This window comes from Narcine bancroftii, chromosome 3, assembly GCF_036971445.1.
Source record: "Narcine bancroftii isolate sNarBan1 chromosome 3, sNarBan1.hap1, whole genome shotgun sequence".
Lineage (NCBI taxonomy): Eukaryota > Metazoa > Chordata > Chondrichthyes > Torpediniformes > Narcinidae > Narcine > Narcine bancroftii.
Genome location: NC_091471.1, coordinates 203,547,196 through 203,571,772, shown reverse-complemented (window position 1 = coordinate 203,571,772; position 24,577 = coordinate 203,547,196). Strand labels below are relative to the sequence as shown.

The 24,577-nt window shown below is 40.1% G+C and overlaps 1 protein-coding gene across 1 annotated transcript in view; it reads right to left on the bottom strand.

The window, feature by feature from the left end:
* Positions 1–21,187: 21,187 nt before the first annotated feature.
* LOC138756743 (uncharacterized) overlaps positions 21,188–24,577 on the bottom strand; it is a 54,524-nt gene continuing 51,134 nt past the window's right edge. Inside the window, exons 4-5 of the mRNA XM_069923128.1 lie at positions 22,649–22,703; positions 21,188–22,187 (exon numbers count right to left, since the gene is read on the bottom strand). Coding sequence (XP_069779229.1) covers positions 22,141–22,187; positions 22,649–22,703 — 102 coding nt within the window. The 3' untranslated portion in view covers positions 21,188–22,140. The remainder of the gene's footprint in view (positions 22,188–22,648; positions 22,704–24,577) is intronic.

The following is a 24,577-nucleotide window of genomic DNA, read 5'->3' as shown; positions in this document are numbered from 1 at the left end:
TCACAAAGGGAGTGGTCCCTGTGGAAGGTGGAGAGGGGAAGACAGGGAAATATGTGTCTAGTGATGGAATCACGTGGTAGGTGGTGGAAATGGCAGATGAGGATGTATTGGATGTGGAGGCCAAAAGGAATCCTGTGCAATGAGGGGTCCTGGGCAGATGTGCGGGTAATGGAGGATATGCAGGTGAGTCCAGAGTTGATGGTAGTGGAGGGAAAGCCATGTTATTTGAAGAATGAGGATATCTCTGATAATCTGGCATGGAAGTCCTCATCCTGGGTGCAGATGCGACAGAGATGGAGGAATTGAGAGAATGGAATGGAATCCTTACAGGTGTCAGGGTGGTAAGAGATGTAGTTGAGGTCGCTGTGGGGTTTGATGAGTTGATAGAAGCTTCTGTTGAGAGTTTGTCTCCTGAGATGGCGTCAGAGAGATCAAGGAAAGGGAGAGTGTTGCTAGAGATGGACCAAATGAATTTGGGTTAACATTATTTCCTCAATCAACACTACCAGGAAAAATGAATTGACAATGATCTCAATGTAGTTAGTGCTTTGTTTTTACATTGACAGTGGCATCTCAATTTGCCTACACTTAAAAGTGGAGGCAAACATTTTTGTGAAATTTCATTAGGTACATATTTCATTTTTGTTGGGTGAGTGTAAGCTGGGGGCTCCAATAGCTCAAAGGTTAGAGAACTGGTCTTGTAAACCAGGGGTTGCAAGTTTGTTCCTCATTTCTGTGAGAGGCACTGTGTGGCAACCATCTGTCTTCCTTACGGTAGACAAAGTTAAAGAATTTCATGTATGTTACATTCTAAAGGTAGTGTTACGTGACAAGAATGGAACCTTTACCGTTATTTGATCTTTGATGAACCAATAGTAAATTCTACTTTCATGTACTTCCAGGAGACATTTCTAGATCGAACGAAGTATCAATAAACTTGGGTAATAGACTTCCTCTATCATTCATCAGAAAATGTAGTGACATATACTAGTGACTTGCAAGTATTTTATTATTCATCAGTCAATTTTGGATCTGAAGTACAGTGAACTTGTTTAAAAGGAATAACGTCCAGAGTCAGAAGAGGATCAAAATATTTAAATAAATTCTCACGTACACCTGATATTGAACAGAACTGAGTCTTTCTCTTAAGCAGCGCAATTTGTTTGCATTCCGATCCATTTAGAAGTAGCAGTATTTTTTTTTTCTGAATGTTATTTTGCATAACGGAACACAACTATCAGCAAGGGGCAGGAAAGACTGAATTGGGCCTGCTCCTTGAACTTGTTTCCTACCATGTTGCCTGCTTGCACTCCCTCACTGATGTCGACTGGCAAGGGAGGACCAACTGAGCTGTCCACTCATACCCCAAGATCAATACCACTGGATGGAAATAAAAAGCAAACTGCTGGAGGAACCCAGCACCCACATAGGGAAATGGACAGTCAACATTTTGGGTTAAAGAGCAGAGGGAAGATAGCCACTATAAAGAGATGAAGGGGATGGGTAGATGGGTAGATGCGTGAAGCATCTCCCTCCCCCTCAACCTCTTTTTTCCCAGCTATCTCCACTCTACCTTTTCAGTCCAGCTGAAGGGTCTCATCCCAAAACATTGACTGTCTATTTCCTTCCACCAATGCTGCCTGAACTCTTCAGTTCTTCCGGTAGTTTTCCTTTTGGCTTCAAATTTCAGCATCTGCTGTCTCTCGTGTCAAGTCATATTGTGGATCTAAGAAGCCCACAAATACTGACCGGACCTCATTCAAGATATCATGGCTCCCTACTTATGATCTATTTAAATCACAAAATCTGAAACATTTTAAACCATTTCAAATGTTTTAAACAATTAAAAAAATATATTTGAAGAATTATTTTCATGAAAGGATCTTAAAAGTAAAAGAATTTGATTCAAAACATTAAGATCAAGGAAAATAAATATCTGCATTCGCTATTTTGTTTGGTGTGGTTATGCAACTTGTGCTGAGGATGGCTGGTATGATACAGAGTGACTGTAGGCAAAGTGCTCTGCCATTGGATAGGATGGTACGACCAGCAGCAGATTGGGACCTCCTGCTCATCCCTGATTTCCACTTTTCAATACTCTTGGACAGGAGTCAGAAACAGGCTAATCAATTAGGACAAGGTCTCTGGTAGTTCCCTTCCAAGCCATTGGCTACTAATAAGCATGATTCAAATTTTCCAGTATGGTTTCCATTAGTACGTAATTTTAACAATTCTTTATATTGAGCTTCTACTCTTACATTTTTTTGTGTCTGTCTAACCTAATATTGGTATATTATCATACAATAGCCAATTGTTCATTCTCTGCTGTCATTCATTCATTATTGCCACTCACACCTCCAACCTCACCTTGGGTACTTTACATATGAATGACTAACACCTTGGTTTCTCACAGGATTTAAAGCCATCCAGTTAACCTTTCTCGCCTTACAGATGCATTTTATATTTCTAGAATGTTGTATCCAATGTACAAGATTTGAAACATTTTGTCATTTAATAACAGGATTACTAAATACTCTACACCTTGCATAACATAAATAGAAAAATCAATAATTTGTCCTTTTATAGGGAAGAAGATATTAGTCAGGGAACAAGATTAATAGAATGATATATATGTTCAGATCTGACCCCAATTTCCAAAAGTAGCAACGTCTTATTTTTGTTGTCAATTGTTGGTTATTGATGAGAACATTCCCTTTATTGCATGGATGAAGTAAAGAAAATTACACTGCATAGTACTTAAGAATTGATCAACTGTATTCAAATTCCAGTGCTTTGCTGTTAAAGTATTTCCTAACCAGAATGATTTTGTAATAGTTCTACCACTTTCAGTACTCACTGCCTTCCCACAGAACAAATCCCCTAGCTAACAGAAACTTTGAGATCATTTGCCCATTAGAATCATGTCTGTCAGTGCATCACCATGCTAATGGAATCTACATTGGAATGGCACAGTACATCTGGAATGATAGGGGCCACATGGCTTGAAGGGGCTTATGATTAACTCAGGACCTACTTTACATTACTATAATGTCACATTGTTCTAAACACGTCACTTTGTGCATTATCTGTCAGTTATCCAGTCCTTAGATCATTTCCCAGAGGTGTGTATTAGCATAGCTATTTTTAATCATGTTATGCCAAGAACTACTACAGTTACAGTAGCATATAGATGCAGTCAGTCCTAGCTGACATTGAGTTTATTAATATTATTAATTGTCCACTTACAGGCAAGGGTTCTGAACTATAAGATACTTTCCAATATGATGGAAAGCTAAATATTTGAATTTTAGAGCATGGAAATTTTCAGGATCCAGTCAAGGCTTTTTACCGAGATATCTGCAATGAATCAAATCAAAGTAATTCACATTGTTAACATATTGTACAAGTTTTCTCTTTCTTCCCTCTCACTCCCTTTCACATTCATATGATTTAAGTTAAAAGGTGGTCAAGAGAATAATCATCCCTCATTTGGAAGTATTGCCTTGTTAAAATTTGAAGAACCTCACAGAATCCTTACTTAGGTTAACAGAAATGTCGTTTTCATGAAAACATTTGAAATCAAAACGCTAAATGATACATATTCTCTGTTTTGTTTCAGTATGAGAGCAATTATATTTAAGATGAAAATGTGCTGTATGTAGCAGTGCCAGAATGAAATTGTACAGGATTCAAGGAGACATAACTGACAAGGAGACAGAAAAGCCTGGCACGCATCAAGTCTCGCCAATTGAATTTGTGGTAAAATTGGTAGCATTATCTTGGAAAGTTTGAAATAAAAGAATAGATGATATAAAAGTAAGATTAAAAAATAACTCGATGAAAAAGTTTGAGCAGCAGCCAATAAAATGTTAGTTAAGGTTCAGCCTTCTGATTTCTGCCAACTGCAGGCTCTGCAGCTGAGCTATTAGAACAGGCTGTTCCAGGAAACAGAGCTATCCTGAAAACTCCCTGAAGAGACAACAATGTTCCTTTAACTTTACTGCACATTTTCAGTTTAACTATTTCTCAGACCAACAAAACAAAACAAAGGATGCTTCTGTTAGATGTTAAGAGTAATATTTTAATTAGCAGATTTTAGGAACTCTGGGAAGGTGGAACAGGATGCTTCTTTCAAACTACAAAGTTTTTTTTCTTCTTGACTTAACGCAGATGGTGCAGTCAGTCAATTCTCTGCCAACATTTTGACCTCTACCCTTTGTTCCATCAGCTGAATGTGAGCTCTTCCAAATCAGAATGGCTAACTTTGCAAACAGATTCTCTGGAATCTACAACCCATTTGTTTTGTCAGCTGACAGAAACGAAAAAAACATGCTGATTGGTGACAGATTTTCTGTGGCTGAGCTGTTCTCAGCAACACTTGTTGGCAGAACAGCTGCAAAGTTTAAAAACTCAAACATTCTAAACCGTACTTTGTTTAAGGATTACAGAAGAAAACAAATTGAATTTAGCAACCGGTTAAAATTTCCCAAGCCCCAAGTTGGACATCCTGTACTATCCCCAACAAAAAGTAAAGTCTGAGCTTTTGTGGGAGCTCCTGAACTACTGTCATTTTGCAGGTTTTCAACCAGCAGCAATTTGCATTCTCTTGCTGTGATTTGAACTCATCTTATTCCAACTATTTCCTCAGATTTTCCAAAAGACTGCCAACTTGCGAATTCAGGGAATTTTAATTATTGACCAGCATTTTGATCTCTGGGCAAGGTTATTTTTCAACTCTGGCAAGGAATTTTGCCAGCTAAGAAAATGTATCTTGCTTCGGGCATGTAGCAACATTATTTTTCTGTCAAAAATGGATATGAAGTTATGGAGGTGGAATATACTCCCAGCAGCCATATAACTATACTGATGTGCACTGAGATCATGTTAGCCCTCAAACACCCATCTGCATTCATTCCATTATTTTAAATTACTTTTTCTTCTCTTTAACTATGATTTTCAGTGGTCAATTATCCTGCTAACCTATTTATCTTTAGGATGTGAAAGGAAACCAGAGAATGCAGTGGAAACCACATCATCAAAGGGAGAAATGCAAACTCTACATGGACAACATTAGAAGTCAGGAATGAGGCTGCTGGTCTATAAGATAGACAAACTAGATAGACATTGAAAGAAGACCGCATTATTTCTGATTGATAATATTTATTTTTCAATTTTAACTTCATTGGTTTGTTAGGATTTTGAGGGGCAACATATTTTAAACATTATCCCTGGACAGGAATCGACAGAATCCTGCCCATCCCTAAGTGCAAGTGGCTTCAAGTCACAAGTGAATAGAAAGAAGATCCTTTCTTGACTTCAATGGGCACAAGAAAGAGCACAGTAGCTTGAGGAATAATCATTATCCAGATGTCCATCCCTGCTTTTATCTATGGAAGCTACAGGTTTATGGCTAATATGCTACAGTGGACTGAGAGTAACCTTTAATTATAAAAAGAATAAGAACATAGTCATCGCCTCCCTAAGCCAAAATATATTAATCAGCATTTTCATTCCCACTCCCACAACCCCTGGATTGAGAGCTGGTCCACATCTTGAGGATTAATTGCTCAAATAATCATTTGTCCTTGTATCAAGTTTAGACACAGACAGAGCCTGTTACAATAAAAAAAAAGCATGGCAGAGCTTCAACACTCAAGTCCAATAAATTAGAAGCAAAAACTAAAAATAAAAAATATAAATTGAGTTAATCCAGAGTGGAACAGTATTGCTCTTGGTTCTGAGTGTCTAATGGTGACCAGGATGAAACTCATCTTATTTTTCAGTACTCTCTCCCTGGCATTTTCTTCTGATGTAAAATTCTTACGGATTACGTCAATTGTAATAATACCAACATTCCCTTCCATGATATTGTCAACCTCAATCTGAAAAACATCAGTTCTTATTTATTCACAAAACAACTGGGTTTTACCAGATCTGTTTCTTGCAATCCCAAATTCAGCCCGTTGTCGTGGAGGTCAAGGTCATAGTAGCTATCAGCTTCCAAAATTCTGGATCATTCCAGGCTGCTTTCTGCTGCTCACCTCTGCCACATCAGACATCATGCTGTTTCCTGCTGCATTAACAGCTACCACTCAAGAAGAAAAACTTTCATCCACTTTTCTTTCAGCCATTGGAGGAAACAAAGTCAACAGAGTCAAAGACCAGGTATTTCAGAGTCTGTACTCATATCCTTATCAAAACCCCCATCTAGTGGCACCTGGTTGTAAACCTAGAGGATCTATGTGTTCCCCAGATACAAAAGGCATCATCAGGTTACTTTGTCACTGATGCCTTCTCCCCCTCTTCACCTACCATCATTAAAGTATCATTTCTATTCAGTAGCATCACTCCTCAGTGATCAAAAGCATCATGGGACTTTGTAACATGTCTCTTTTCAAGCTGCCTGCATGCTGAGACTGGAAGAACTTGCGACACGTGCGTGGGGAAAATTGCACTGACATTGATGTACTGTAATGCAATATTACATCGGGAAACTCAGTCTACACTGTTATCTGCAGGTGATGGTTAAGATTTCACTTTCGATGCAGCTTCAACAAATAATGCTATTTTGTACATTGGTGCTACGAAAGAAAACAAAAATCTGGAGCAATCTCCCTGCCCATGTGTTGACATCGTCACTCAGTTCCGTTGTGCTTATGTGTTCCACCAAATGCCACACCGATTTTCCTATGTAGTACTTTTCAACCCAACTCTCTGAACCCTATTAATGTGGCTATGAGCTGACATCTTATGATGAAGTGAGGCAGTTTAATTAAACAAATTATTGGCCCTTTGAGTAGTACATAATGCAATACACCTAATATTATTTGCTGAATCTGATAAAATACCTTAAAGTCTGTTGATCTGAAATAGCAATAGTGAATCAATATTGGTCAAAGAGCATCAGTCATTGATAAATATCCACACTGGGAAATATGAGCAATGATGTCTCATTGCTCAAGCTACTTCATATTGGACGGCCAATCGAGTCAGAACAAATGAGGCATAACGGCAAACAGTGTGGATTCTGGTTTTTTTCTAGAGATTTTTGTGTTATCTCTGATCATAATACACAGAATTGTGAAAAATAGACATTTCTTAATGCTGCTACTAATAACAAGTACCATCTTGGTCATCTACTAATTATTCTCTGTATTGAGACTTAAATATATGCAATCAATACATAACCCTGAGTTATTCCTCCATTTCAGCATTAAGCATGCAGACTGGAAAAGTTAGGTACTTTAAGTGCCAATTTGTTGTAATATCTTTGCATATTGTGCATGCAGGCCTTTGCAACATATTGCTTGCTGCCCATCTAAATTGTAAAAGTTGTAACAAATAATGATGCTCATGGCAGAACGATCTGCCGAATAGGCAGATTGCAATATCCAGCACTGGTTTGATACCAAGCACTTTCAAATCAGAACTTAACAATTCAATAAAACCAATTCACAAATAAAATGCCAGCTACCAGCAGGAATAATCCCCCAATGGTCAGACATGCATCTTTTTTTTTCTACAGATTACAAAAGTCAGATTTCAGAGGTATGAATTTGTTGAGCAGGGAACTGAAGGGGGGTGGGGTGGGGAGGGGGGAAGAGATGCAGGACTGCACCTTCAGTAGCTGTGGTCATTTGTGTTGGTTCCAGGTAGGAAGCGTTTAAACTTTGTCCGGTACAGAGAGGAGGTTTGTGCATCTTATTTAAAACTTCCAAAGAACTGAAAGTTAGATAGAAGTCGAAATTACTATTTAAGTTTTAAGAGATGAATCACTGAGTTAAAGAAACAAACTGGAGGATGTGTACTTGGACTTAATCTCACCAATGCAACTTTTGAGGATGCATCCATCCATGACAGTGTTAACAGGAGTGATCACTCCACAGTGGAGGAGACGGTCCAGTCATCACTTCAAAGACACTTCCATTGTACCACTAATCTGGCAGCTGAAAACTGGGCTGTGAATCACCAGCAGATGGAGAAATGTATACGACGAAGATCTGTACCCTCGTGACTCAGCATATCCCTCACTCCACAATGACAGAAAAGCCAAGGAATAGTCCATGATTTACCGAAGAGCACGGAAGGACACTTTGGGAGCCAAGGCAGGCCTACCTAGAAATGAGGTGCCAATTTGGCAAAAGTGGCACACAGAACTTCTTGTTCAAGGTTCAAGATTCCTTTTATTGTCACATAATAAGACATTTAAAGTGTTACAAACATGATATATTTCAACTTCTGTCTGCCGTAAGGCAAACAAAGAGTCTCCATGAGCATTACTTGATGCCCCTAGCAATAGGAAAAGGAGAAGCAAAAGAGAGTCCCCTCAGAGTCACTGAGTGTCCATGGATTTTCTTTAAGCGCTCCCGCAGCCTCTGCCACTTCACAGGCTCTTATTCCATTCATCAACAACCTGAGCTCCAGATCCAAACTTCCAAAACAATCAGGAAGCCTTCAGCACCTAAGGCTCTTTGAGTGCCCTTCTTGCTCTCAAGTCCCTCTTGAATCCTGGCTCTGATACCTGGTTCCACGAGCAGCCTGTGTGGATCCCCCGACTGTGAGTCACCTGTAGCCCCAGCTGCTAAACCCCTCGCCAGTCTGCTGCTGTGCTCACCTTTCCTCTTGGGTCCTTCAACTGTGTAGAGCTTCTCACTGTAACGCTACCCATGGTCACTGTCTTGTTGAGATATTTCCTCTGCTTCTCCTTCTTAATGTGGAGGGGAGGGGGTGGTTCACGCCATTTTTGGTGCTCTGCACTGGTCTGGTGCTCCCCCAGAGTCTCCAATCCCTGATGGCTGCTGCCACGTAGAGGCTTCGCCATCTTGGGCACAGACCTCGTAGTTGCAAGATTTGACTTACAAACATCATTGACTCCTTTAACAGGCCATTTAAACCCTGTACAGAGCAGCCAGCACTGGGCCTGGATGGTTTAAACCTACGGAGCAGCACTGTGTCTCCGCTTTCTGCTCCCCCTGGTCTGCACCAGCTGCAATCTTTGTGCTTCCCACTCCGGATTTATGTGTTCTAAGTTAGACTAATGTGGGAACTGCAGATGCTTCCACAGGTGAATGGGATGGTACATTCCTTTGGCCACATATATCAGTCTTTTTCGTTGATCTGGATCTGACTGATCACCACCAGCTCGCCATTTCCCTTTGACTCTTGAACTTCCCCTTCTTACACCAGTCAAGAACTGCTCCAACACTGCAAAAGGATTGTCTGCACTTTCGCTAAGTCACTTTTTATTGCACTAGGAATATCTATGTCTAATTTTTGGTTTTTATTGTCTTTGTAATTCAATTAAGCATACTGTGACGTATAATTATCTGGTCAGGCACACCTATTGGCTGGTTGTACCTGTGGCCCCTCCCCACAGCCCCTGTATAAAGGTGACTGTTCCACAGCCCCAGTTACTCGGTGCAGGACAGCCGAACAGTAGAGATATGCTAAATTTTCGTGAATAAAAGCCTATTGGTTTCTCTAAATAGTCTTTTGATGGCACTTCCCAACTATTGTAGTTGATTTTGTAGCTTTTTCCAGCTGAAGCAAGAATCTAGGTGAATATCCACATTCTACAATGTTCTCGACAATAATCTCATTACTCTCATGTTGACTGTTAGAATGATTGGGATTAACACAAACGCTGTCATCCTAAGAAAGAAGTTTAGAGTTTTCCTCCACAAGTCCCATATCATTTACTGGGGTCAGTCTATCAGAAATTCTACCCATCAGATGGAAGGCAGCTTTCTGGAATGTCTCAAAACATTCACAAAAAAAAACAACTTTTGAACACATATTTTAAATCTCAAGGCAGCAGTCTAAGCTTGAGTGGCTGGAGTCTGACATCCTATTGCAGAACACCTGTTGGACCAGGGACAAGCCACAATGGTCAGGTCTCTGGCAGGGTTCTGGTCTTGTGGCTAAGAAAGGAAGGGAGGAAAAGAGGTGAATTGTAGGAGAACAGTTAGGAGAACAGATAAGAGATTTAGTGGAAGAGATCGAGAATCCCAGATGGTATGTTGCCTCGATGGTGCCAGGGTCCGAGATATCTCAGACTTGAGTTTACGCCATTCTCAGGATGGAGGGTGAGCAGCCAGATGACGTGGTCCATGTAGGGATCAATGACATGGGCAGGAAGGTGAGGAGGTCCTGCAAAGAGTGTTTAGGGAGTTAGGCATGAGGTTGAAGGTCAGGACCTCCAAGGTTGTGATCTCAGGATTGCTACCCATATCACATGCTAGTGAGGTTAGAAAAAGGAGGATAATGAAGCTTAATATGTGATTAAAGACATGGTGCAGAAGGGAGGGCTTCAGGTTTCAGGATCACTGAGTTCTCTTCCAAAGGAAGTCAGAGATCAAAGGGTTGCAGGTGGTGGAAATGTTATCAGGTACTTCAATGCAAGGAATATTGTAGGAAAGGCAGATAATTTGAGAGCATGATTGGCATGTGGAATTATGACTTTGTGTCCATTAGTGAAACTTGCACTGTTCAGATATAGTAAAGCAAAAGGGATGAAAGGGAAGCAGTGGCTTTGCTCATCACACACACACACGCAGACACACTCACACACAGACACACACAATTACACAATCACACACACTCACACACAATCACACACACACACACTCACACATACACACACATACTCACACACACACACACACACACACGCGCGCACACACACTATATATATATATATATATGTATACACACACATAAAATGTAAGCAAACTGTGATAGTACAGATTCTATCACCAATATATACATATGTACATGGTAGTGTAGGATGACTGTAATTGGCTGAGAGTGTAGCCACACCTACTGGCAGGTCTAAAAGGGTTGCTCCTAGCCAGACCAGGTCATTCTGGACTGGTCGACCTACTTGTGATATGCTCCAGACTTTTAGCTAATAAAAGCCTTGGTTTGGATCAACAAGTCTTTGGTTCTTTCGACGCGCATTACACAGACAGCATGGTAATAGGCCATTCAGCCCACATCTCTGTGCTGCCCAATTTACACCAATTAACATACACCCCTGGTAGGTTTTGAATGGTGGGAGGAAACTGGAGCCCCCAGAGAAAACCCATGCAGGCATGGGTAGAATGTACAAACTCCTTACAGAGACTGTGGGATTCAGACACTGGTCCCAATTGCTGGCTCTGTCAAGGTGTTTTGCTAACCGCTAGGTCAACCATGTTGCCCCAGCACAGCTGTGCTCCGACTGGACAGACCAGAGGGTTCATCCACTGACAGCAGACAGCTGCAGGAAACATAAAGTTATGATAGTTGGAGATTTTAACTTTCCAAATATTGACTGGGACTCCCATACAATAAAGGGGCCGGATGGCTTGTTCATCAAATGTGTTCAGGATAGTTTTCTAAATCAATATATATATACAGATACCAACTAGATAGAGTGCAATATTGGTTCCCCTATTAGGGAATGAGACAGGACAGGTGACAGAAGTATGTGTAGGGGAACATTTTAGGTCCAAGGATCATAATATCATTAATTTCAAGTTAATTATGGATAAAGATAGGTCTGGTCCTTGGGTTGAGATTCTAAATTGGCGAAAGGTCAATTTTGAGGAAATGAGAAGAGATCTATAAAGCGTGAATTTCAATAAGTTGTTTTCTGGCAAGGTTGTGTTCAGTAAATGGAAAGCTTTCAAAGGTGAAATTTTGAGAGCACAGAATTTGCAGGTTCCTCAGGCATTGGGAACCTTAGTTTTAGAAGGATATTGCGGATCTGGTTAAGAAGAAGAGAGAGGTGTATAGCAGGTATTAGGCAGCAAGGAGCTAATGAGGTACTTGATGAATATAGAAAATGTATGAAAATACTTAAGGAAATCAGGAAGGCAAAAAGAGAACATGCGATTGCTTTGGCAGATAACATGAAGGAAAACCCGAAGGGTTTCTACAAGTAATCACTTTGTTTAACCCTTCAGCTTCCCTCCACACCCCTTTTAAAACAAACCACTCGTCTAGGCTGGTTCCCTCCACTTACCACTCTCCCGAGTCCATCACTCCACCTCTTGTTGCGACAGTCCTGAGATCGCAATGGACCGAGCCCCCACTCCACACTCTTTTTAAAACAACTCTCTCACCTAGGTTGGTTCCCTACATTCACTGCTCTCCCGAGTCCTTCGCTCCTTCTCTTGCTACAATGGTCCTAACATCGCACAGGTTGGTGCCGTTGTGGGCAAGGAAGGCTTTCAAAGCTTACAGAGGAATCTGGACCAACTGGAAGAATGGGACAGAAAATGGCAGATGAAGAGAGATTTTCTGTGGTCCTTCAGTGATTAGCATTTTATCCCATAGGGTAGAGCCCTTTACAAGCACCGTTACATGCTGGTGATGTAATGCTGCTTGTAAAGGGCTCTAACCTATTCACAGACTCTCCACAGATGCCCCTGCCACAGTTGGCTGGCTCACTAGTGAACTGTGAGTCACCAAATAAATGCCAAATCATTTGTGTAACTGGAACAACTTACTTGTGTACATTTGAGCTGGTGTGTACTAAGCATGAGACGTGATAGTGTACCCTCAGGAAGAATCATCTTCCTTGATGATTTGTTCACCTGGAGAGAGTGCTCTTTCTGTATGATGGCATCTGTGCGTTTATCCAAAACCTTAACTAGAGGAGGCACATAAATGCTTTTCTATCCTGAGGTGAGTGACTCACCCCAAAACCCTTTGCCACCATTCACAAGAAGCAAGTCAGGACTACAAAGGAATACTCTGCAATGGCTGGATGAGTGCAGCAGCGACCAGTACATTCCAGTAGCTTGACATCGTCCATGGAAAGCAAAGTGCCCTTGATCAGCACTCCTAAACAATCACTCCCTCTGGCAAATGCACAACTTGGCTACAGTGTGTACCATCTAAAAATAATGTACTGCAGCTGCTCTGAAATCCAGAATCCGTTTCGCCTTGTAAAACAAGGGCTTCAAATCTATGGGAACAGTTTCTCCTTTATTGTTGCAATGTCTAAATCTTAGAACTCTCAACCCAGTAACAGTGGGAGTGCGGATCAATGAGCAAAAGCATCATCAACTACCAAATGCAAATAGGAAAGGGCAATAAATGTTGGGCTCGCGAGCAATTCCGTAGATTAATTTTAAATAAGATACCACTTAGTTGTTCCAAGAAAAGGATGTTACATCTTATCATTTAGCAAGGTGAATACATCCTTTCACTGCTCAAATCAAAGAAACATGTTATGAGGAAGCTGGGAAGTCACCATCTCCAATAAACAACACATATTTCTATAGCTTCCTCCACTGGAGTTGTCAGATAAGAAATCCATAGAAGTCCACCACTCCTTCTTTCTGATGTTCCACATTGTCTTCTGCCACAAGTGATAAGAGAAACAGTTTGATCATGAATTATATGCCCAATGAAACAAACTGCACTTGGTTTAGTGAGGGGGAATATGCAAAAATGCCATAAAATTTCAACAGGATTGGGTTGAGTGACAGGTGGTTGGATTTGTGGATGCAAGATTGGTTGCATTGAAACATGGGCAGCATGCTTGCTACTTAAGTGGCTATGCTCTTCATTTGACAAGGCAAAGTGTTGGCAATAGGATTGATGCAAAAACAGAGGAGATTTGTTGCAATTATCCTTTCCTTATGGCTAATAATCACCCAATCTATACGATTTTTATTAAATTGGTTACAAGAAAGCAATCAGTAGAAGCAAACTGTAAATTTTACTGAAGTTTAAAAAATAATCATTTTAATTGTTTCATTATATTTAATTTCAGGAAAAAAAATCCATAAGAACAAGAACAGAAACATAAAAAACCAAGCAGAAGACCATTCAATCTCTTGTGCCTGTTTCTCCATTTGAGAAGATTTGATCCACTTATTATCTAAAACTCTGACAATCTCTCCTACCTGAATTTATTCAATAATTTAGTCTCTGCATCTGCCTTGGGTCAGAAATTCCAAATCTTTTAACACTCTGGTTAAAGCAATGTTTTTCTCCTCTTTGCTTGAATGACCAAGCCTTTATTTTGAAAGTGTGACTCTCCATCAAGAAAAAAACATCTCATTCCCAATATCCAATTTATCAAGCCATTTTAAGTGTTTGTACATATGAACAAAATCACCTCTCATTCTCCTAAATTTTGGATAGGCTCAATCTGCTTACTCTCTTCTCATATAACAAAAGCACAATTCCAGGAATTCCTTCCTCTATCCTTCCTTATGTAGGGAGATCAAATACAATATTCAGATGTATCTCATGGATGACTAGAACAACATTCAAATCCTTTTGTAGTGAAGGCCAGTGTATGTTTGCCTTTCTAACTCTACTTGCATGTTATCTTTCTATTATTTGTGAACAAGGACCTCAAGGTCCCTCTGCAACCCAACACATTTCAATCAAAAAAACCATGAATTTCTAATCTCCTTACCAAGGTGGATGGACTCATATTTTTAATGTAATATTGTGTTTGTCTTGATTCATTTAACCTATCTGTGGGCCCCCAAAGCCTCTTTGCATTCTTTTCATAGCCAAACTTGCTTAACGTAAGAGCCACTTACAATAAACTTCAGATGTTTGGGAACTGCAAGACATGAAAAAATATTTCAGACATGTTTTCACTCTTTCATGTACATTTTGTTACAAACCTTTTATTTAAATATTATGAAATACATGTACATAATAATATTTATTCATGCAAGTAGTTTTTAAACTGATAATTTGTATTAGTTTCAGTAATCAAAGAGTACAGAGATTTATATATACCAAATATTTTGTTTTTATTGGTAAGCGTGCATTTGGGAGCTTGGATAGAAGGGTGGCTGGGGCGCTGGGAGCTCAGATGGGCAGGCGAGGCCAGATAGTAAGTCCACATTCGAGGTGTCGGGAGCTCAGATGGGAGGGTGGCCAGGGCATCAAGAGCTCAGATGGGCAGACGACCAGCTGGGGCTGGGTGGTAAGTCCGCCTACAAAGCATCAGGGGCTCAGATGAGAGGGCAGACAGGGAAACAGGAGCCCAGATGGCCGGCTGGCTGTCCGGGGTCGGGTAGTAAGTATAAATTCAAGGCGTCAGGAGCTCAGATGGGCGGGCGGCCTGGATCACACAAACACTCCATTAATTTTACTGCCTACAACACAGCCATATACCCATCAATCACACAATCACAAAACTACCATTGTGAGCACTGGCTCATATGATTCCTGTCTCAGCCAATATATTCCAGAAGCTGCACATTATATGTCAAAAAGACACTTGTGGCACGTGAGTCATGGTTTGGCCACCCCTGTTATAGCCACACACTGCCATTTAGTTTGGCATCATCAACAAACTTAGATGCATCAAGTTTGATCTTCTTATCCAAATCATTGATATAGACTGAGAATAAAAGAGGCCCCAACAATTTATTCTGCACTGTCTGGCTGATCTCCCAATCTAAATTTAACCTCTTTATTCCCATCTTCTGTTTTTCGTCTTTCAACCAATCCTCAGTCCACACTGCTGCATTTCTCCAGTAAAATGTTTAATTATGTTTAACAGTTTCTTGAGAGGGATCTTACATCTTATTTTAAAGGTCTTCTGAAATTCCTAATATTCTCATGTATTAGTTTTTTCTTTATCTATTCTTCTAGTTACAATCTTAAAGAACTCTACAAGATTTCTCAAACATGATTTCTCTTTCAGTGTCTCTGTTGAATCTGCCCAAGCTTTTTATTTGAAGTGCCCTCTTGCCATTCCCATTCTCATAGGTTTCAGCACTTTACCAACTACAGGTGGTCCTCAACTTACGATGGGGTGATGTTCTGGCAAATCCATCGAAAGTCAAAAAAGAATACCACACCTACCAGTTTTTATAATTAAATTCTGAATATATTTATTCCACAGTGAAAAAAACATTATCATGAGAGAGTATGCTGTGCAATACTCTTGTGTGATGCTGCAAGAAAGTCATGTACCTCGTATCGCCAGCGCAGGAACAGATTGGAATTTAAAATTGAAAGAATGGATTCGAAACATTGTAACTTCAAAAAATCATGTCAGACCACCTTAAGTAGGGGAGCACCTGTACAGTTACTACGCTAACCTCCTTATATTTCCATGACTTCTCTCTTTCCTGTCTTAAACACTTAAATTGTCTTAGGGAGTTACATTTGCTATCTTCCAAGCTGTGGAAACCATTTCAGCTAACGTGGAATTTTGGAAGATGGCAGCCAGATTATCTCCAGAGCCATCACCTGTAAATCCCCTGTAATCCTCCTTCTCATGCTATTTTGTTTAAAATGTGTGATACCCCATAGGGGTACAACCCTACTTATTCAACTAAAAACATATGGGAATGTACTCTAGACATGAGGTCCTCAACTCTTTCTGAGATGTTTTCCATCTTTTGTGAACACAGATTCTTATTCCCCACTTATTTTCCTGCCTCGATTTTAAGACACACACATTCCCTTTGTACAATGCATGTTTTATGATCCTTGCCAGACTGCTCTTGCATTTTACATTATATTTTCTCATCAATGCCTTGGTTCTCCTTTGCTCAATTCTGAAATTTTCCCAGATTTCAGGCTTACTGCTATTTGGCATTATCGGCCATTTTGTTTTAAGATTAAATTTTCATTATAGTTTTTGCTGCACCTCTCTTCTGTTATTTTTGTCCTTTGCAATCTTGCTCCGTTATCTGTATTGGGGTTCTAATTGAAATAGTACTGCAGGACCTGTTGCATCATCTGAAAGGGAAGAAGGGGGTCAAAAAGAAAGCAGCTGCAAAAAGGTGGCATTCCTTTTGTATTTCATGGCAGTGTCAGTCTACATTATATGCTAAAGTACCTTGAATGGGGTTTGAACCCAGGAATGTCTGACCCAGTGAGTCATCACTGACACTGTGCATTAGTAAATTAGTTCAGTGACAATACCTTCGTAATACTTCAAAAATACAAAAGCTGCAGAACAAAAATAAGCACGTTTTATACTTACAATGTATTTTTTTTAAAGAGAATGATGTCTGCATGCTAATGGATAGCTGGCAGTGAGTTACAAGACATTCAATCAGGCAGTTTAGATGACATCATTGCCACAAGTTCTCAGAAAGAAGCTTGAACCATTTATATGAACATCAGCAGATCCAACAGATTAAATTACTGCTCTGAAATGTAATGTGTTCCATTTTCTAATATGTCCAGTGTAGCATTTTAATATATTTAATATTATGCTACATTGAACATAAAAATATCATATCAAATTTAAAATTGAAGATAAATATATCACACAAATATCTGTTACTAAGATAGAATATAGAACTATGTGCCAGTCTATACCTAGAAAAAACACGCTGCAGAAATGAAATTAAGTGGTTTAGAAAACAACATAAATTTCAAGAGCTAAAATGTTGTGATTTACATCAATCTTTTCAATTACTTCATTTGATTATGTTCTTATTTTTGTCATGTATATTTATTTATCTGTAATTTTACAGAGCATATTAATCACTTTTTGTTTCAATTTTGTGACTACTGAAGATGTTCTTTGGAAATTTGTTTTGTCATTGTTAATTTTCAAGGAGTGAGAAATATTTTCCAATTGTTCTGTAAGTTCTCCAGAATTGTTAACTTCTCAATGATGATGTAATATATATTCATCTATAGAAGTGGACGGCCTACATGACATTGTTCCTTCATTTCCTTAATTCATTGTTACACTTTCATTTTCATTATTCTCCACTTTGATCATTACATTTTTACATTTAAAATCAATTGTCAAAAATTTAGGAGCACATTGTAATTTTTAAAACATAATGCATTTTGTGACTGAGACCATACATAATTTGGAGCCCTGTGCAGAATATCCCATTTATAGAAGTCTGTCTTCAAGTTCAGATTTGTTAATTCACAGTTCTGATATTGCATTGCTTCTACAGTGCCTAAAGATGAACAATGTGTCTGTCATGTCTTCTCATTTCCCAATTCATTTCGCTGATATATTGGGCAGTGGAGGAGGGGATGTCAGGAATTGAATTACATCGAAGAATATAATCATTCAAATCGTCTTGATCCTTATTTTCAAACCAGTGACACAATGTGTTCATCTTAACCCTGAAGTAACATGAGGGTTAACAGGCTGTTAAATCTGAACAGCTGCAGGATACATCCAATCCCAAATGAGCAGCTGTGCTGTTAGCAGTTGCACAGATCACATATCCTCTGGCACATTTGAAAGCAATCCCTGTTTAAATATGGCATATCACAGCTTTAAAGTGTCAGATCTGAAGCTTACTTATCTTTAACTAAGACAGGATTGTTAAATCAGATCAAAAGCCAATGCGAAACTTTGTTGATTCTGCTCTTATTATTTCCTTGTTTTTAAGAGCTGCTGAAGGAACAAAAGAGAACGCTGGTCTTGTGGAATTAAACACAATCTTTATTTACAATTTCAGGCCAGATGCACCAGCAGAATCGTGATGAGAGAAACTTTAATCAAAGCACAATACCTTGTTTTGTCCCTGACCCATGGTCCAGATTTCCTGCACCTTGCATTCTTTTTTCCTGTTGTCCCTATTTTTAGACCATTGGATGAATTGATCTCTCAAAGTACTTGAACTAAAATGTGCAGATGCTAGGATTTTTAGGTGGCATATTTTATTCTCTGTGTAAGCTAGGAGGATCTTAGGTTCAATGTCCAGATCCTGTTTAGTGATGTGATCTTCCTCAATTCTGGAAATGTTGCTGCTGACCATAGCTGTCTGGCTTTGGAAAACTAAAATTCGATATAATCTACAGGATGAGCAGAGTTGGTGTCTGCAGTCAGATTATCTGTCAATGTTCACTCTTCAAGATTCACCAATGAGACCAGTACTGAAGGACAGCAGGGAATTGCATCCCCGAAATGGAATAATCAGTTAGATGATGACTTTGAGAAGTATTCTTGAAGGTTACAATAAATCAGCCATTACTTTAAATTTCACTAAATAAAAATGAATACTGAATGGAAAGATGCAAAAAAGACTATCACTTCATTTGGCTTCATTTTACAGTGTTGTACAAAGTTCCATCCTTCAGTGAAACTGGAGAAAGGAAGAGTTTCATGAGAAAAAGGAAACTTCAAAATAAATTGTTTCAAATTTATGGAGACGATCTGATACATTATTTTTAGATTTTGGATAAGGGAGAAGGGAATTAAAGGGAAACAAAAGAGAGAAGTGAATAAGTCTGAAGTAATACTCTTTAGGCTTACAGTTGTGACTCCTGGATCAGGGAGAGGAGGAACATTGCATGCAGATTTATAAAATTAAAACTCGATTGTTCCTGAAGTGTTTAAAAATGAAAAGTGAAATCATTCATGATCTTTTCAGAATGAAGATCTTTAAATTAGTTTAAGCTGGAGATGGGAACCACAGTGTGAGGACCGAAAATGGGACAGAAGGTGGAAAGGATGATACAATGTGTGGTGGGTTTGGAAAGAAGGTTGGGCAGGGGAGGAGGCATAAATGTCATCAGTTGAAGGATTTGAAATGTTTCCATTTCAATGCCAGGAGTATTAGGAAGAAAGGAGATGAACTTAGAACATAGATCAGAACATGGAATTACAATATTGTGGCCATTGCAGAGACTGGGCTGATGTAAGGACTGGCTTGGCTAATGCAGGTACCAGGTTTAGATGTTTCAAAAGGGATAGGATGGGGGGGGTGCTAAAGAATGGGATGGGGAGAATAGCTTTGCTGGTCAGGGATAGTATCACAGCAGAAAAGGAGGACTGTCGAGGGAGTGTCTATTGAGTCGGTGTGGGTGGAAAGCAGAAATTGGAAATAGTCTACTGGCCCCTAAATAGCCCTTGGGACACTAGGGAACAAATTAGCAGGCAAATTTGGAATAGTGCAGAAATCACAGGGTTGTTGTCATGAGAGATTCGACTAGCACCTTTTTACTGCAAGAAGGATAGATGGGGCAGAATTTGTCAAGAGTGTCCAAGAAGGATTCCTGACACAATATGTGGACCAGCCACCTAGAGAAGAGGCCTTGCTGGATCTAGTACTGCGTAGTTAAACTGGCCAGGTAACAGTGGGGGGAGCATTTCGGTGATAGTGACCACAACTCCCTGAGCTTTAGCATTGTTGTAAACAAAGAGAAAAACAGACAAAATGGTAAAGTGTTTCTCTGGGGAAGGACTAATTATGATGGGATGAGGCAGGAACTATGAAAAGTAAATTGGGAACAGATGTTCTCGGGAGAAAGCAAATAAGTAATGTGGAGGATGTTTAGGGACCATTTGTGCAGTGTTCTGGATAGGTTTGTCCCATTGAAACAGGGAAAATATGGAAGGAAACGTGATCTGTGGTTGACAAAACAGATGAGTCAACTAGTTAAGAGGAAGAAGGAAGCATACATCATTGGATTTGACAATGGCTGGACGGGAGAAGCCAAAGATGATTTCTTCTCAGAATGGGGCTTGTGTCTAGTGATGTGCCTCAGGGATCAGTGCTGGGACCATTGTTGTTTCTCATTTTTATCAATGATCTGGATGATAATGTGTTACATTGGATCAGCAAGTTTGCAGATGACACTAAGAATGGAGGTGTTGTGGACAGCGAAGAAGGTTTTCAAAGCTTGCAGAGGGATCTGGACCAGCTGGTAAAATGGTCTCTGAAACATGGCAGATGAAATTTGATGCAGACAAATGTAAGGTCTTGCATTTTCGAAGAACAAACCAAGAAAGGACATAAACAGTAAATGATAGCGCACTGATGAGTGCAGTAGAACAGCAGGATCTGGGAATACAGATACCTAATTCCCTGAAAGTGGCATCACAGGTAGACAGGGTGGTAAAGAGATCTTTTGACATATTGGCGTTAATAAATCAAAGTACTGAGTATAAGAGTTGGGATGTTATGGTAAAGTTTTATAAGACTTTGGTGAGGCCACATTTGGAGTTTTAGTTATCTAACTGCAGGAAAGATATCAATAAGATAGAAAGAGTGCAGAGAAGATTTACAAGGATGTTGCTGGAACTTCAGGAATCAAATTACAGGGAAAGGTTAAGCAGCTTATGACTTTATTTCCTGTAGAGTAGAAGAATGAGGGGAGATTTGATATAGGTATTTAAAATTATGAGGGGGATAGACAGAATAAATGCAGACAGTGTAGTGTCTGCTAACGGCAGCACCACCGAAATGAGAGACAACCACACAGCATGAGGTGAACCAGTAACTGAACTTTATTTTGAATTCCTCACGCTGCTCGGGGAGACCATCCACTTCCTGTGAGGAGCATGCTGGCCTTAGGAAGTAACGTCAGCTTGTTGTAGCATCACTCCCTGTCCAGTGGCACGCAACACAGAAGCAGTGCTGTCCCCTGGGCAACACGTGTGTCACCAACCACGAGCTTCTCCTCGAAAGGGAAGGGGGCCTGTGCCATCTTGTGTTGGATGACTGAGGCAGTGATTTGGCCTGTCTAACTGCGTGGTCGCTCAGCTCACTACAATAGGTTTTTATTTCCACTGAGGGCAGGTGAGATACCAACCAGAGGACATGGATTAAGGGTGAAAGGGGAAAAGTTTAGGGGGACATGAGTGAGAATTTCTTCACACAGAGAGTGGTGGGAGTGTGGAACGAGCTTCCAGCTGAAATGGAGAATGTTGGCTCAATTTTAACATTTAGGAAGAATTTGGACAGGTACATGGATAGGAGGGGTATGGAGGGCTATGGATTTGGTGTAGGTCAGCAGAACTAGGCAAAAAAAAATGTTTCAGCATAGACTAGAAGGGCCAAAGGTGCCTGTTTGTGTGCTGTAATGTTCTATGGTTCTAGATGGGAAGCAAAAAAAAGAAGGGCTCATGAGAATTATATGGTAGCCAGGAAGGAACTTAAGAAAGGACTTAGGAGAGCTAGAAGGAGCATGTGAAGGCCATGTATTAAGGAAAACCCTATTGACATTCTATGCTTACGTGAAGAACAGAAGGATAATGAGAGTGAAGGTAGGGCTGCTTAAGGATAAAGGAGGCAACATGTGCCTAGAGGTGGAAGATGTTGGGAAGGTCCTACGTGAATACTTTGCTCCAGTGTTCGCCAGAGAAAAGGACTTTGGTAAGAATAGAAAAAGTGTATGTGCTGGACCATGCTGAGATTAAGAAAGAATAAGTGCTGGATCCTCTTAAAAACATTAGGATGGATAAGACTCCAGGACCGGATGAGATATATTCCAGGTTGCTATGGGAAGGAAGAGAAGAAATTGTTAAGGCGTTGGCGATGATGTTTGCATCCTCTTTGGCCATAGGGGAGGTGACAGAGGATTGGAAAATGGCAAATGTGGTCCCCTTGTTTAAAAAAAGACAATAGGGAGAATCCAAGTAATTTAGGCCAGTGAGTCTTACAGCAATGGTAGGAAAAGTATCGGAAAGGATTCTTTAGAAAAGGATTTACAAACATTAGAGAAATAGCCTTCTCAGGGATAGTTGGCGTGGCTTCGTGAAGAGAAGATCATGCCTCACGAGCCTAACTAAGTTTTTTGAGGATGTAACAAAAGAAATTGATGAAGGTAGGGCAGTAAATATGGTGTATATGGATTTTAGTAAGGCCTTTGGCAAGGTCCCCTATAGGAAACTCATTCAGAAAGTCATGAGGCATGGGATCCATGGAATCTTGGCTATATCAATATGGAATTGGCTTACCTGTAGCAAGTAAAGAGTAGTTGGATGGAAAGTATTCTGCCTGGAGGTCAGCGACCTGGACGAAGAAATAAAGGGATTGGTCAGTAAATTTGCTGTTGATGTGAAGGTTAGAGGTGTTGTGGATGGTGCTAAATGCTTTATTTCCTCAGGGGTTTGCAGAGGTTTGATATGACACCAGAAACCATGGTAAATTTCTACAGATGTGTGGTGGAAAGTGTTCTGACTAGCTATATCATGGCCTGGTATGGGGGCACCAATACCCTTGAGCATAAAGCCCAGCAAAAGGTAGTGGACAAAGCTCAGGACATCACTGGCAAAATCTTTAGAGAACATCTAAAGAGAACACTGTCATCGGAGAGCAGCAGGAATCATTAAGGATTCACACCACTCTCAATGCTGCCAGCAGGAAAAAGGTGTAGGTGCCACAAGACTCACACCACCAGGTTCAGGAACAGCTGCTACCCCTCCGCTATCAGACTCCTCAAACACAAATTCAATCAGGGACTCATTTAAGGACTCTAACTTGTGCACTTTATTGTTTTTTTATTCTCTCTGTATTGCACAGTCAGTTTGTTTACATTCATTATCAGTTTACAGTTCTTTATTTGTTTACATGTGTACACTCTGTACAGGGTTTTTTTGCACTACCAATAAGTGATAATTCTGCCTCACCTGCAGAAAAATAATTCCAGGATTGTATGTGATGCCATGTATGTACTCTGACAATAAGTTTTAAATCTAAAATCTGAAGTCTGTCTTAGGTTACAGCAGGATATGGAGTTCAAAATGGATATGTGTGAGGTGCTGCATTTTGGTAAGTCAAAATTGAAGGCAGAGTACATAGCTAATGGTATGTGGAAGAACAGAGGGACTTAGGGTGCAAATTCATAGGACAGTTAAGAAGGTTTCATTAATCAGGGGATCAAGTTCAGGAGCACTGAGGTGATGTTCCAGCTCTATACATCTCTGGTGAGCCCACATTTAAAATATTGTGTTGAGTTCTAGTCTCTTCTTTACAGGAAAGATATGAAAGCTCTGGAGAGGGTGCAAAGGAGACTTACCAGAATATTGCCTGAAATGGCAGAGCTTGGGCTTTTCTCTTTGGACTGAGGAAGGATGAGAGGTGACTTAACAGAGGTTGCCAAGATTCTGAGAGGTATAGGTAAGATAAATGGTCAGCACCTATTTCCCAGAGTGAGAGTAGCAAACACCAGAGCACATCTATACAAAGCAAAGGGAGGGAAGTTTAGGGGAGAAATCAGGGGTGTTTTTTATACAGTGGGTGCCTGGAATGCCTTGCCAGGGATGATGGTGGAGGCTGAAACAATAGAGGCATTTAAGGGACTTCGACAGGCAGTTGGATGCAAGATAAATAGAGGTTTATGAGGTAGGGAGAATTTAACATCTTTATGGGCCACATCACATGATGGACCAAAGGGTCAATGTTCTGCATTGTTCTATGTTCTGGGATTGGACACAGAAGAGAGTGTAAGTGATGAGACACTTGGATCATGGAATCGTGGAAAATTGATGCACAGGAGGCCAGTCAGCCCATCATGTCTGTACTGCTTGAAAAAATTATTGCTGCCAAATCCCAGCTTCAAGTACCAGGCCCACAGCCCTACAGACTTGTTTCTTCAAATGCACATCCATATGCTATTTAAATATGAGGGGATTTCTGCTATATGAAAAATATCTTCCTCACCTGCCCTTTAATTTAATTACATCAAATCCAAGCCCCCTCTGTTGATTGGAATCAACCCTTCCTATTTACTCTAACTAGGCTCCTTATAATTTTACAACTTCAGTTCAGTTTCTTCAAAAGAAATAACCAATCCAATCTTTCCTTGTTGCTACAATTTTCCACACCTACCAAGATCCTTGTAAATCTCTTTGCACTCTCTACATGACACCAGTATTGTGGTAACT